The sequence below is a fragment of the Anabas testudineus genome, chromosome 1, assembly GCF_900324465.2.
Source record: "Anabas testudineus chromosome 1, fAnaTes1.2, whole genome shotgun sequence".
NCBI classification, from domain to species: Eukaryota; Metazoa; Chordata; class Actinopteri; order Anabantiformes; family Anabantidae; genus Anabas; species Anabas testudineus.
In genome coordinates, this window is record NC_046610.1 from 24,339,511 (window position 1) to 24,355,344 (window position 15,834).

The following is a 15,834-nucleotide window of genomic DNA, read 5'->3' on the forward strand; positions in this document are numbered from 1 at the left end:
CATCAGGCAAGCAAGCATGACAGGTTCTTCCTCTTGATCTGCCCAAGTAACACATCTAAACTATTGTACATGTCCAAAAACATCTCAAGAATTATTGCAGCATTATTCGCCTATTAAATATCTGTGTATGTGCTCAACCACTTCCAAGCACTTAGCCAAAAATAACAAACTAGCTTTCGTCATTGCTTACAAGAGCAGCAAATGACTATGGCCAGTGTGGTTCCACTGATTCCACAAATGTCTGACATCTTGTTGGTCAGATTTCTGTGAAACAAAGATTTTTTTTTTTTACTATAATGAGGGTGTGGACAGACAGTTGAACCATCATCCCACCCAACAGAAATGAGTGTTTCGCAGTTAGACTTATCAGAGCTGCAGCTGAGTCTGTTACAGAGGCTCCTTGATGCCTGCATACAATCAAATTATTTACAATCTTCTAGATGTCTGATGATTGCTCTCTCCTTGTCATAGGCAGGCTTCTAACACACACAGGACTGAACCACCTATGCCTCACAGCAGCAGTGCTGATGAGGCATTCAATGACACTATGGAATATAGGTCAATAGGATATTCTACCTTGCACAACAGACCATAGATCTCCCTGATATACCTTTTGTAGGTTTGTATGTCTGTGAATGCTAGTGAGCTAGAGCATTTTCTTAAAACATAAGAATATATTATAACTTATTTTGCATTTACTGCCAAACAAAGCCTCAACATAAGTTGAGGAAACACAACTAAGCTATTGCAAATTAGGCCAACTCACTTCACTGGGTAAGTCAAAACTGTGACCTGCAGAAGGTTAGGTGAAAGGTCATGAACCAACAAAGAAGACATCATGCTCTAGAGAATGTGTTGTAGCTAGAAAATCAATAAATCATATATCTGTTGACCTAAACCCACAATGCACAGACAATGCTCCAATGCTGGAATGTGTATAACTTTAAACCAAATCATATCCATGAAGAGGAATCTAACTCCCCTGTACCAGATTGGATTTGTGTGGCACCCATCCCTAACCCAAACACATTTGTGCTAAATTAAGTCCTAGTCCTCTTCCCGCCAAGCATCCTCTGGGCTTTCCTCCAACCCAAGAGAGAGGACCTCCTCCTGGGTGTCTTACCTGACTATGGTCTGTCCACCCTTGGCCTGCTGGTACACAATCTGTTCAGGATCTGCCCATCCCAGCTGGACCTGGACTCACACTGGCACCACGTGTATGACGAACCCAAAAGCCAGCGACAATAGGGGATAAATATAGTATCTCCATTAATATTGTTTTCACAGCAGGCAGGTTGTTACATGGAAGTGAAGAGGCGAGAATGATGCAGACGCTGTATATAAATAAAACAAATATAGCTAAGGGTTCATTTGAGGGAAAACACTCAAAATAACACCAAACAGCATGCCCTTTTAAATAATGAATGTGTTAATATGGAATTTGATGACTTGAGTTAATACTTAACATCACTTAAAGTGGAATTTCAGAGATCTAAATAATTTAACTCAGTCTACACAATGGACAGTTTTGTGCAGATGTATTGTACATATTAAGCAGATAGCAGATTCATCCTTTTCTTTCAGTTATTCTTTCAGTGTTTATGTGAGAGTGTTAAACCGTTTGTGTCCTGTCAAATTTGCTGAGATTAGGAGGCAACTCATACAAAACAAAACTCACTACCTGGATCTTTATGAAAACAATGTTATGTCTCACACAGAAGCAAGTTATTCCATGAATTCTAATAAGGGTTAAAAGAACACAACAAGCTATACTTGAGGGAAGTGTCAGAAGGGAGTCTCCTTCAGCCTCAGCCATGTTTACCTCTGTCCAGTAGGCCAAGCAGAACAAACAGGGTCAGGAAAAGTGTGAGCTTGGTTTCAGTACCATTTCCATTGTTCCATTCATCCAAATAGTAAAGAAAAGAAAAGGAAACATTGTGTGTTTTCTAATAATCTCTAAAAAAAAAAAAGATTAGGCTTTAATAAAAAAAAAAACATTTTTTTACACAATAAAAAGAGTGCAGTTAGTTGAAAATACATTACATGTATGTTTCAGTCAACTGATTATTATATAATATTTTTCTAATGTTTTGTTAAAAATATATTCAGTATAAATATTGCCATTATACAGTATATTGTATGTAATTTATATTTATATTACACTTACACCTGATTGGTGCCATGTGGATGTTAGATGAACTGCACAAATTGTGCAGTTCAGCTGCAAACAAAAACAATTTATTGTCACAACAAAGTGAAAGCTAAAGTATTAAATGTTATGTCATGCTGTGAAAAATGAAACGTGAAAGTTACATTCAAGCAGTACTGCAGTACCACAAAAAGTATGAAATGCCACATTGAACCAATACCACAGTGCCACTATAGGTGTTAAAGGCCATTCTGAACAGTATTACAGTATCTTCAAAAGTATTAAATTTCGTTTAAAAGCAGTACTTTAGTACTTTATTTTAGGCAGTACCACAAAAAGTGATATTTTGAACTTGTACTCCAGAACAATGGCCATTTTGAAACACTGCAATAAAAAGTAGTGGGCACCACAAATTACATTTTACTCTTCTTCATTGTTTCTGGGTCATTTTTCAAGTCATTTCATTTGATGATGTTACCACCAAACATTTCTCAGATACTGTGTAGGTGCACACTTTAAATTGGTGGGCAAAATATTAGGAAATAGACTCTCACTCTACTTACTTACTGTCATAATCCGTGGATTTCCATGATGACGGAGCTGTGCAGTGCTGCCCTTTGCCCTGCAGAAGGCATCCCTGCAACGTGCTGCAACAAATGCCCTCTGATCAGAACACTGATAAGTCCACAAAATAAACTGTACACCAATGAAATAAACAAGAGAGAGCAGCAATAACAGATTTATCGCACCGAATTTACATTTATACCTGTGTATCTTAATCAAAACTTACTTTCACAACAGTTCACGACAGAACCACAGCAGCTCTGACTCTGAATATCTAAAGATGAACAGACCCAGACAGATGTTTTTCAGTGTACTTTAAGTAAACACCTTTAGAGTTGTGGAAGAATGTGCTCTGTGTTGCTTTTGGTGTCCCAGTTTTCCTTTTAATGCCAAGAAGCTGTGACACATCATGTTGCTGTCACGTCTTGAGTCACGCCAAGGTCATGCCGAGCTGGATCATGCATGTCGCTGCAGCCTAACATGTCAGTGGTCGCTTACATTCTTACATGCTGTTGTCCCCACTGCCTCACACTCTGTCTCTGAATATGAAGTATGTGTATCAATTTTGCACAATGTAATTAACAAATGTTTGCACCACGTCCCTCCCTTCTCCTTTTTTTTCTTCTTTTGCCACAATCTGTCCAATCGTCCTCTCTGGGACTCCCTCACCCTCTCTGCATCACTTCTTATTTTGATTTATTTTTTTAATGTTCTTGCATTTCTTCCTCTCCTTTTCCTTTCTTGCTCAACTTCCTCCCTCACTTCTCTCAACTCTAACTGCTACCTGGACTGCATGCCACAAAAGGAGGACAAAGTGGTTAGCATCTTTTTTTGTGTGTTTTTACTGTGCTGTGAATGTGATGTGTGTGCCACCTGAACGTAAAAAAAAAACTAAACGCTGGCTGTGTTCAAATCTGGAGCTGAGACCTCTCTTGTCTCATTCATGAGTTGGCTTCTACCCTGGAAAGGTAAAATACGTAGTGTACGTGTTTTTACCACGTTGGTTAGACCTGAAATATCTGTGCTGAACAAAGACGGGTTGAAAAAGCAACGATTTCACATGCAAGAGAGTAAGCTGTTAGATTGGAACTGAGCCAGTGTGTGTACAAATCCACTTATGGATTACTGACTTCACTGAACAAAGGGAGTCCCTGACACTTCATAGTTTTTGACAACTTTCTGTGTGGGGTGGAGCCACCTGGAATTATTGTGTCCTCAGCGGATTTGTTCTCCAATATGAATGCTGTCTAACTCTGTGTCCATTATCTGTCTCCTCCCCTTGCAAAGTGTCTCATAGTGAAGGACAGGGTAAGGCTTGCTGGGTGATGGATTTTGATGCATGGGTCGCTACTGTTGTCTCCCCTCCACAATCCGGGTCTGTGCTCATTCACAGTATCAGAACAGGAATTCAGACACATGATCGTTTTTTTATCTCACAGATCACTGTCAATGAGCAGTCCCACGGCAGCAAGCGGGAATCCTGCATCGCCACTCTAATTCTGAGAATGATTGCAGACCCTGAAGATTTAACTGGCAGTCAGAGCGAGCATGAGCCATACTGTAGGCTGTCTGCAGGGTTGTCCGACCCCTCCTGACCCCTCTTCCTATGGCTGTGGGCATGGCTGTGCTGGGAGGGATGATTCTTGGATAATCTGAGAAACAACTTGACAAAAGTGGGGATGACGGATTGGCATTTGAGGTGGCATGCATACACAAAAGCACCCTACCTTCCAGACCTTTTTATCTGAACAATGCATAACGAATGCACACTCATGCCTGTGCATGCATTCCCTGCCTGTGTGTTTGAGAGCAGACCAGCCTTGCCATGGGGAGACTGGCGGGCCCCAGGTTCATGTTCCACTTTGCTCACTTCCCCTTAATGCTTGGTCACTGCAAAATGTTGCCAACGTGTAATTACCGCTGAACCTTATCAAAGTAAGAGTTTTGGTTAAGGATACTGCCCCATATTTAAGATACATTGCATTAGTTTGCATATGCATCCAGTTTAAGAAGCAGATGAGTATGTTTACTCACTGTTTATAACAGTACTACCTATAGACACAATAACACTTTTAGATTAAAACTAAATCACAGCCTAATCTCAGCTCCTGAGGTCTAGCTAACAGTAGAACTGACCATGTCCTAAACCTGTCAGACCATTCTAAGGAACATAAGGAATTGATTAGAAAATGTGTATATGCCCTAACTTAAACTACAAAGGTTAGTGTTGGCTGCCTAACTAGCTTCCAAGAGATCAATGTGAGTGCTGCTTTTTACTAACTACATTAGTTTGTGGGGTGGTGTTACAAAAAATGCTATGCTCAAGAATCTGTGTTTTTGATTAGACGTTTGATGTAATCTGTAATTGACTGCTGTGGCACCCAGATTTCCACCATTGGGATTAATGAAGTGTAATATACCAACAGTTTCAAGGATGTTAAAAGTAACACAACACAACACAACTTGATACATAAAAAGAGCACCTGCAACATGCACTGTTGGGATACTGCACACTTACATTTGAAATTAAATGATACAATGATGTTAATCTATATTAGTCTGGACCTAAAAGTCAACAACTGGACTATTGAAGACTCAAATGCATCATGAAATGCCTAAAGCCTCCAGATGAAATCAATATTAGTATGTGAATGAAAGGCTAAGCTGTCTCTGAAGTGTGTGTAGAAGCTGACGTCCTCTGTCAGGCTGCCCTGCTAGTGCTGGTGATGTGGCTTGTTAATGGCTGAGTGTTTGTTTATGTGTGTTTAATGTCAGCTCCAGATGGCTTTCAGAAATTGAATAAACTGCTGACAATCTGTCTTCTTTGTAGAGGAGCAGTGCCTCCCAGTGGAGAGCAGACAGTCGCTGGGTCCTAATAGGCGCGTGCGTGCGCGCGCGCGCACATACACACACACACACACACACACACACACACACACACACACACACACACACACACACACACACACACACACACACACACACACACTGATGTTAATGGTAGTTAGTTTGGAGGATAAATACAACAGACCTTTTCTGGTCTTAGTATTGTCAAGTTCACATATGTCTAACAGTTACACACTTGACTGGGTATTTTCACTAGTCTGGTTTTTATGACCATTTTTGATGTATTTGGTCTACCACTAACCATAATATACTACTAACATACTGGCAGACACACATGCTCTGATTCACACAGATACAACCTCACAGAGTCTGGCTTGCTTTCTGCATTAAGCTGACACTGCACTTCTTACCAGAAGGGAGGATGCACTCCATAATCTCAATCATGTTTCTCAGTACTAGATGACTAACCCACTGCTCTCTCTTCCTACTCACACTCCACTCTTCTCTTTTCACAAACTACTATATCTGTAGCAGCCTCTCTCTCCGCCTCCTCCCTCTTCTGTCCATTCTAATGCATCTCCGTTTATCTGTCTATTTCACTGTCTCTGCCTTACTCTATCTTTGAGGCTGACTAAGACTAACACAGCCTGGATGGAGTTTGACCTTCATATAAGGCCTGTGTGTAATAATACCACCTCCTTGACAGGATCTAGCTAAAGCCAAAGGCAACATTCTCAAGATGAGCCTTTAGTGCCTGTGTGCTTTTCGGACATACAACACAGTCTTCTACCGGTGCTATTAAGGTTTTACTCACTATTATGATTGCTGACATCAGACTCAGTTTGGGGAGGCAACAGAAAAAACTTAGATTTGAAAGATTTGTCTTCCAGGTTAAGCAAATAAATTTGGAGGAGAAATGAAAGAAATGTAAACCATTTTTATTACCCAGAGTGTTTGTGAGCATCCCATTGTAGCTCACAGGCTTCCTACCTTGTTTGACCTATTGTATTGCCTACTGTTTTCCTGTGGACTGATGGATTATTATTATTAAATTCAATTCAATTCAATTGTATTTGTATAGTGTCAAATCTCAACAGAAGTCACCTCAAGTCACTTTACAATGTTTAAGGTTGAAGACCTTACAAAATATAACTGTGTACTTTATATAGAATTGTATAGAAAACCCAACAATCCCATTTGAGCAAGCTTTAGGCAACAGTGCAGAGGAAAAACTCCCTTTAGAGGAAGAAACCTCCAGCAGAACCAGGCTCATAGTGGGCGGCCATCTGCCTCGACCGGTTAGGAGTGAGTGGAAAGAGGAGAGAGAAAAGAACAGCAGGCAATAAAGACACAACAACAACAAGCAGAAAGAACATTGCGCAGGTCAGTAGGACCAGTAACTACATTCTGGGAATATAAAGCTCCAAGGCCGAGGATACCTGCAGAAAAGTAAATAGAGAGGAAGACAGAGAGAAGGAAGCACAACTACAGGAGAGAGAAAAGACAAAGTTAATGACATGCAATGATATATCAGCAGACTAACCTAACCTAACTTAGAGATGTTTCAGAGTCACCTGAATGTTCTAACTTTTGACTTGTGTTCAGTTTCCTATTCCCAACATTTTATAAATGGCCCAAGCTGTTATAAACCACAACTCCTTTTTTTTTTTTGTATCCAAGAAGACACATTTTTAATGTGTTAAAGTTAATTATCACATTAACAAAATAATACTTTTGTGTTTTTGTGGGCCTTGAATTCCAAGGAGAAACCAATGCTTAAATATTTCCAGGAGCACCTTTGTGCCTCATAGTGTAGTGCATAAGGAAATCAACAGGTATCTCTAAGTAAGGAGTTAATCTCACTTAAAAAAAAATTGCTTATCTTAACAAAACTGCGTAAGGTGAACTGAATAATTTAATAGTTTAAATTATATTTGCTCTTAGTATACAATACCTATAACTAACCATTTGACCAATTAAATAATTTCAAGCAAAATATGCTGCGTGTATGAGGAGCCTTCAAATGATGGTGTGACACCATCTGATGTGACATTTCTAGCAACTTTCTCAGTTGATCCCGAGCCAACTAACCAGGTGCTTTAACAAAAAACAAGAAAGTTGTTAGTTGTTTAACAAGTGCTTCAAACATCTGCTAAACATGACTTTGCATTTCATTCACATTCTCTTTATATATGGTTTAGTAGCTTCACTCAAAACCAGAAGAAAACTATTTTTTCCATTTCAACTTACTCTATCTCGATCCAAACTAGTAAGAAGTGCGGATGATTGCTAATAAAGTCAGATTATTTATGTAGGTTAGAACAGCTATTACTATTTGCACTGTAGCTTTTAAGGTACAACCCACTGCTCCTATAAAAATAAAAGTTTGGATTTTCCCTAAAATGTTTGCATAGCAGGACCCAACCAAACTACACAGTGGGGAATTTTTATAACTATTTCCACACATTTTTGATTAGTTAATAATGATATTATTATTTGCATCTGAGGATTAATGTGCCTTTTAGATTGTAAATTGATTCAAGAGGGATAAAGCAGAAACACAAAGAAATACAAAGTGTGGACTTGCAGCCACAGCAGCTCTGCTTTCCCTCCAGCCTCCCACGACGCTGAATGCATTCGTCCTGCTTGCAGAGTTGATCTACTGCCTTACTAGATGAAATGGAGCATTATGTCTTTTGCAGTCGTCTTTCTTCCCTCCATTCAGGATTTACCAGTTCCTGAATTATGGCGGTTTACACCCAGTGCTGCCTCATATGTCATTCTGTCGAGGTGGATGTGTGTGTGTGTTGAGGGTGGGGTCGTTCCAGACGTTCGCTGAAAAGCAAGCACCCCCTCACCAGTGCTCCACCACCACCTCAACGCTGCCATTTAAGGAAAAGCTGATCACTCAATTCAGCCTAAATGAATGCTGCTCTCGCCGCGAGCTGCCGTGGAGCTCTGCTGCTGCTGTTGGCAGAGCTGCGGCAGCGACGCGTGCCTTCACCATTTTGTCAGCAGATAGATGGAGCGATGCTGGAGGAATGGTGGGAGATGAAGCGAAGGGGGTAAAGGACAGAGAACTATGAGTGACAGGTGTTTGGTGTCTTCATTTGTCAAGTCAGCCAGGTGTGCCAACTGAGCTAGAAGGTGAGGACCGATGGAAGGAAATAAGAAAGGAAATGAAAAGAGCAGAGAGTAGGAAAGAGGAAGAAAGGAGAGGGGAAGAGAGAGAAGAAAATAGATTAAGAGAATGGAAAGAAACAAGCGATAGGGAATGAGGATAATAAAAACAGGGAGATGATGTGTAAAAGAGGGAGTTGATTAAAAAAAAAAGGGAGAGGAGGGCAAGAGAAAAGGAAAGAATGGAAATGATCTAAAACAAATCAGGAAAGGAAATTGTTGAATTGAAATTGAAAGGAAACGAATGGTAGGAAAAGAAAAGGAGATACAGAGAAGAAAGAGAAGACGAGATGCAAGAAATGGAAACTAGGTGAGTGGAAAAGTAAGGTAAGGAAGGAAACGAAGGAAGGAAGAGAGACGTAGGCCTACATATCAGACAGCTTGAAACAAAGAGGAGAGAGGTATATATCAGACAGCTTGAAGCAGTCTGATGGCAATGGTGCAATTTTTTTAAAAATACTTTTATTTGCAGTCGTTGTCTTTTAGTACTGACACACACTGATTCCTTCTTTCTCAGTTTTGCAGACACACACACGCACACACACTGCTTTGTCCCCCTTTCTCTCGCTTACTCCTCACCGTGATTTGGTTACCATGGAGAAGAACATTTTTAGGCTGAAGGAGGTTGACATTATTACATGACAGAGATGGCACTGCTTATTCTCCACACACACACACACACGTCTCGCCTACAGGCAGTCGCCCACGCCGTGCTTTTCTAGGCAAGAAGGTTTCAGAATGTCCTACATATACATACTGTACAGACTCATTCTCACAGCGGCGTGTAGCAAGGCAATGAGATGAACTCATCGTGACACACAGAGTTGGCTGCCTCTGGACGGAGGGAGCCGATTGGTTGGCTTAGCCGAGGGTCTGATACTATGCTTCATGCTCTTATAGGGGTGGAGCTGTTGAATAGTATGTACATAAACACACACACCACACACACAAACTGCCCCCCGCCACCCTGCCCACCCCAATTCACACACATAGTTCACACACAATTAATTCCCCCTACAATACCTTTCAGGGTACCCAGGTACACAGAGCACAGTCACTCCAGCTATTATATTTACTACATTACACTGTGTGTGTATGTGTGTCCCATGTGTTCTATGGCTTCTTTACAACCATCTGCCCATCTGTGGTGGAGTCATTAAAGCACATAACCAACACATGAAGGCGTGGCAACAGAGAGTGAATCTGACTGAGAACGGATAGATCTGTAAACATTCCTCCCGTGATGTGGAATTTTCTGTATGATGCTCTCATTTCTAGGATTAATTCTGTGGATTAGAGTATTTACTTCTCCTTGTCCGCACTGACCAGCAAAGCAACCTATACACACTGATCCTCAGTATTAGGGTATGAAAAAATGTTTTTTACACCAGTGGCAAAATGAATACGTGGGTTTTAATCAAGCAATCAGTGGATTTTACGTAGGGTAGCAGGAGGATGGCAAGATTTTTTCACAGGGTGGCATTACTGTATATTCCTTTTTGTAAGCTAAGAACAAAAGATCAAGCAAATGTTTTTAAATGTCGAGGCCTCTAAGAAACTATTAGGAGAGCAGCTACCTTCCTATTGGTCCCCTGCACTGTAAAATCATTTCCATTAGTCATACTTAAGTATCATTTTCTTCTGTAATAGTGAAATTATGTGGTTTAAAGCCACTGTTATTCATTCAGAAAATGATGGAATATTACAGCAGATGTTATTTAATTACATTGCGGTGAAATGTTGTGAAACAGCTGTCCGTTCATTCCCAATGTCCTAAAAATGGTTGGTGAACCCATGTTCTGGTTATGCTACAGTGTGGGTTTTAATTTCTTTTAATGAAGAGTTTGTCCTGAAATATGATAACTCTGCAGAAGCAGCACAATTATTTGTTGCTAAGCCTACAACAAGCTCGCATGAGTTAGAAGGTGGAGCCTCATTCCAAAAACATTTAGAATCAAATAATCCTGCACTGCTTCCAGACTCCAGGTGAAGCTTCAACAGAACCTCTCCACTTCAAGGAAAAAAAGTCAAATCAGCTATATTTAGTGTGGCATGAAGTACATGGCAAATGCGGGCAATTTTGCAAATGGGAAATTATGTCATGACATATGCAGCTTTAAAATGGTTCCTGATGGCTACATCTCGAAATGTCTTTGGACAAGACACAGTAACCAAGCAGTTGCACCCAATGGAATAAATAAAGTATTATTTTTATTATTAGTCTGAACTATTGTAAAATTCCCAAAGTTTGCATAGAATCTCAAAAATTCCTCAAAACTCTAGGTATATTGAAAAAGCATAATAGTCGCCTCAGTTAAACATTTCTATAGCCCTACATACAGTCTCTGAGGATAATAAACATCTTGAGCTATTGTTTGAATAATCATTCTCACAGGATACACACAGTTTACTGTTCACTTCAAGATTTTGACGGTGGAAATAGTTTCAGTAAATAATGCTTTACATAAAGTAACCTATCCCATCATGCAGAGCTGAAGGATGGGAGAAGGGGGTTGGGGCATCTGGGCTTAATCTCTAACCTGTGTAGTTCTACCTCTCAGGGATGATGGAGGAGGGAGGGGGGAACTATAGAAGTTATGAACTGTGTGTCAGCTGATGATGAGTTGAATGATGGCGAGCAGCTGAAAGGATTACTGGCCACTGCTAATCTGTGGTCGCTCAGCTGAGGTAAAGGAGAAGTGGAGAAAGACAAAGAGAGGAAGAGACTGTAGTGTGTGGCTGGGCGGCTGGCCGACAGCTGTGGGCCGTGTGGGCAGCTGATTTACTTTAGATTAGACTGGACATGCGCCAACTAGGATTCAGTCAGTCCACGATGAATGTGCTTTGGCGTGCTGAAGGCTAACTGCTAACTGTTACTGACTGCTAACGCTCCTTCCCCCTGGCTGTCCAGGAGCAACATTTTGGGATTTCCAGAGGTGTTTTGTTTGCTTCTCTAAGGTTCTGCAGTGGAACACAAGACGAGCGGGTTTCATTTTCTGCTTTGAACTTATTCTCTGAAAAATAAACCACTGGGATTATAAATACGGAGGGAGATAAATCCTGCTTCTGTGCTGTTGAATGGATGTGATTTTCAGTAGCCATGGCTACATGTGAGTATTTTGATGTTGTCTGTGGACCAGAAGATGAAAAATCGGACTTTGTCACGGTTACTGTACATGTCTGTGCCATCACTCTTCAATGTCTTTTTAATGGGGTATTTTAGTTTAGAATTGTGTAGACTAAAATACAGAAACCCACTGCCTGCGAGTGCAAACAGGGTGCACTGACATAACTGTGCTTTGGTATGAAATATAGAGATCAGTAATTATAGTGAATATATTGTTATGGCTAAAAAAGGCTAAAATATATAGACACACAAGACTTTTTGATGTCTCTGAGAAACTGCTCTCACAAAATTAACACTGCTGCATTTGTTTGGTTTGTTTGTGTTCACGAAAATCACTTTGTGCTGTATGATTTCTGCAGATTTTTTGTGTCATAGGCATGCCACTGTTTGAAATCTAATGTTCTCTTGTAAGGCTGCTCCTGCTGAACCGAGCTTGCAAACGCTTCTTTCTCTTCAACCTTTGTAGGTAATGTGGGTTTGCAACCTGTGCCGTAAGCAGCAGGAGATTCTCACCAAATCAGGAGAATGGTTTTCGGGGTCAGGGGTGCGGCCCGGGAGCCTGGGCTCCTCCTTGAACAACCCAGCCACAGGAGGTGAGGCACAGCGGGACAGGAAGCTACTCCGCTCCAGGTCCCAAGCCCCACCCTCCAGCACCAACACCAACGTGGGGCCGGACGGGACACAGCCACCCGCCGGCGTCACTGCCGCAAAGGGTGCTGACACCATGCCTGGCTCTCGCTCCCAAAGTGAACCACCTCGAGAAAAGTATGCCAAGAAAAGACACACACTGAACAAACATTTTGTGATATATATTTCTACTTTGTGTAGGATGGTACATGTACCATCTGGATCTTTTCAAATAAACATTATTGTTATCTTTTTTGTTTAAAACAGTGAAAGCTAGGGATGCTACATGGCTCAGAACCTCTTTATAGTGGTATATTGCTCCTGATGATTTTTAATCCCCTTTGGTAAAAAAAGAATAGATGTGTGTCTGTTCTAGCTTAACAAGTAAAGAAGCTATGTAACAGGTTTAGTCTTGAGAAGTCTTTGATTCAGTTCTTCATTTTCATTTGGTGACTGTGTTAGGTAAGAATTCACAACCATATGTTGGTTTATAGAATCTTAATATCTGGTTCTATAATAAAAGCAACTGGATCAAGGTTTTGCAAATTTATATTCTTAGCACAAGATATATCTGTACACAAAACGTTTTCTCAGCATTTTCTAATACTACAAATGCCAACATAGCTCATCTGTTGCAATGGAGATGATGCACATGTGCTTATGTGTGTGTCTTTAGACTTTACATTATGCTGCCTTTGTATAATCAGTCCTCTTCTCACCCAGGAAAAGACCAGTTTCCCTCCATGAACAAAATGGTAAAGGAGGCATGGGACGTGGTAGTGGCCGGAGGCCTGCTGGGAAGTTGCCATCTCAGTCGTCCCTGGATGAGCGGGTGGGCACTGGGGACAGAGGCGAGAGACGGCTGGGAGATGGACGGAGGCTGGAGAAGATCAATTCTCAGGACTATGAGGATGGGGAAAACTTGGGTCGTTCAGAAACCCATCGGAGACGCCCAGAGGACGAGGAGCAAAGGGAGCGGCAGCGTCGTGAGGAGGAGTTCCAGAATCGATACCGTAGTGACCCCAACCTTGCAAGATATCCAGTAAAACCACAGAAGGAGGAACAGGAGATGCGCATGCATGCAAAGGTGTCCAAGGTACGCCACGAACGACGACATAGTGATCTAGCAATCAATGAGGTTGGACTGGGGCCTGGTGAAGGTGGAGGTGGAGCAGGTAGTGCAGGTGAGGTACCTGAAAATCGTCTGGCCAGAAGAGGTGGAGGTGGGGAGGGAGACCGCAAGGCCCTCTTGGAAAACCACCGAGCCTACTCTGTGGATAGGACCGTGGGGGTTGGAGGGGGAGCTCCACCTGCCGGAGGTGGAGTGAGATCAGGGCCCCAAACTGGGGGACCGGTTCCTCCAGACTGGGGCCCAAACAAGGGCCGCCTAGAGCCCGGTACAGCACGGACACCAAGGGACAAAGGTGAGGATAACCTGCTCAGGAAGGATTCTCAAAGCTCGGACCAGTCAGAGTCTCTGCGGCCGCCCCCTCCACGGTCGTACAAGAGCAAGCGCGGAGTCAACAAGAGGCAGATGTCCATCAGCAGCTCAGAGGAGGAGGGCGGCTCCACGCCCGAGTACACCAGCTGTGAGGACGTGGACATGGAAAGCGTCAGCGAGAAAGGTCAGTCAGACAGATGTGTTCACTCCAATAGCTTACTAAGCTAAATCTCCTTCTTGCATACCTCACACCTTGCAGTCACCCATCTCTTTATATTAAACAGTTTCTTATAGGTATTTGTTGCAGCTAAAATATCTGCTGTCTTTCTTTTTACTCACCAAAACCTTTCAATAAGCTGCTCCAGCTCTCACCTATGCCTATCGACATGTTGTTTATGTGATCCTCATTCTGGCTGCCTGCCTAAAGCTTGTCCTACCTAAATTTGATCTCTTCACTCACTTTCACTTTCATACATTTCTTATATCACCTGCTGCCCAGTGTACTTTGTGCATGATTAGAATCACACTGGATTAATAGCTAATTGTAACCCAACCAGCAGGCTAATACTGATCCTGAACCTCACTGAAAGATGACACATTTTAGAAACCTTGAAATGATTTATCATTCAGGTAAAAGAAGGTTGTACAGATTCAGTAATCCAAATAGAGCTAGGTAAGAAAAGAGTCCCATTACTATTCCTTTCCATTTAATGCCCTTCCTCTTTCCACCTTCATGACTATATTTCCCTAGCTCTGGCTTCTAAAATAGCCTTAAAGTAGAAAAAAAGCAAGAGATATTGTGGCTCATAAGATTATTTCTAATACCAACACATTCTAAATTCGGACTGTAAAACTATACGATAAGTATAAACAGTACATTACTATCCCTATGTGTCATCTAAACCTCTGTGCAGTGCTAAACCCTGCTGCTCTTTGGACAACTCTCATTTATTTGGAGAGGCCGTGTGATTTAGGCCAGCAGATTTGTGGAATTAGGTCAGTGGCTCGCTTGCTACGTAATACTTCGCAGCCAGCCAGCTGCACCAGCCAACCTGCGGATCACTAGCTGACATCAAGCCTGGTTGTGGTTGGGTGCTGCATTGTTTCCACTGGACTTGTGGTACCTATGTAAGCTGTAGCTGTTTATGAGAGTGTTTGAATTCAAGAGGCAGTAGGTAGGCGTTAACTGTGCTCTGTCAGTTTATCTCTTTTACCAGTCACAGAAGGGGTCTGTTCCAGATGTTTTAATCCAGATTACCATAACTCAGGGGCTGGTAATGGGTAGATGGTGTGGATTGGGATTATTAGCTGTTTTAAACACTCTTTAGCGAGCTAGGACTCAAGACAGGATGTCTCCTTTACATTGATTGTGGCATGAACCAAGTTTTGCAGGATAATGTGCTATAAATATGTCTAGATAAGATGCATTAGATTAGGTGAGGTGGGCAAAGTATCTCTGGGGTAGGAGCTCAAATTGTAAAGAGCAAATGCTTTTTTATGTGATATAAATGTGTTTTACATATACAAGAATGTAAGACTATTGGTATAGCCTATTGGTATTTAATTTTATATATCTTCATACAATTAATAATGAATTAAAAGGCAGATTTGCTTAGTTAGTAGCCAGAGGGTTGATTTACTTCGAGAGGGGAACCTTTGAACCTTGAACCTAAGGAAAAGGGCAGGATTCGAGTCCCCAGGGCCACCCCCTCTACATGAGCCAGGGGTAAGTTTATATAGGGTCAGGTATTGTTTTTCTGCTTTCAAGCTTCAATGCTACTGTAGATGGAAGCTTTAATGACACAGCAGCTTTAACTTGAACTCTGTGTTTGAAGTAAAGTGGAAGCACTGAGTAATTGAGTGCAACTGGGTTACTTCCTTGGTGTAAAGAAGCAAAGC

General features: G+C 41.6%; 1 protein-coding gene across 6 annotated transcripts in view; it reads left to right on the plus strand.

Annotated features, from left to right (window-relative positions):
- Window positions 1-15,834, plus strand: part of LOC113162063 (regulating synaptic membrane exocytosis protein 1-like) — a 61,978-nt gene that overhangs the window by 15,447 nt on the left and 30,697 nt on the right. For all 6 annotated transcript variants that reach the window (XM_026360033.1, XM_026360034.1, XM_026360035.1 and 3 more), the window contains exons 3-5: window positions 4,001-4,021; window positions 12,334-12,632; window positions 13,218-14,119. In XM_026360033.1, coding sequence (XP_026215818.1) covers window positions 4,001-4,021; window positions 12,334-12,632; window positions 13,218-14,119 — 1,222 coding nt within the window. The remainder of the gene's footprint in view (window positions 1-4,000; window positions 4,022-12,333; window positions 12,633-13,217; window positions 14,120-15,834) is intronic.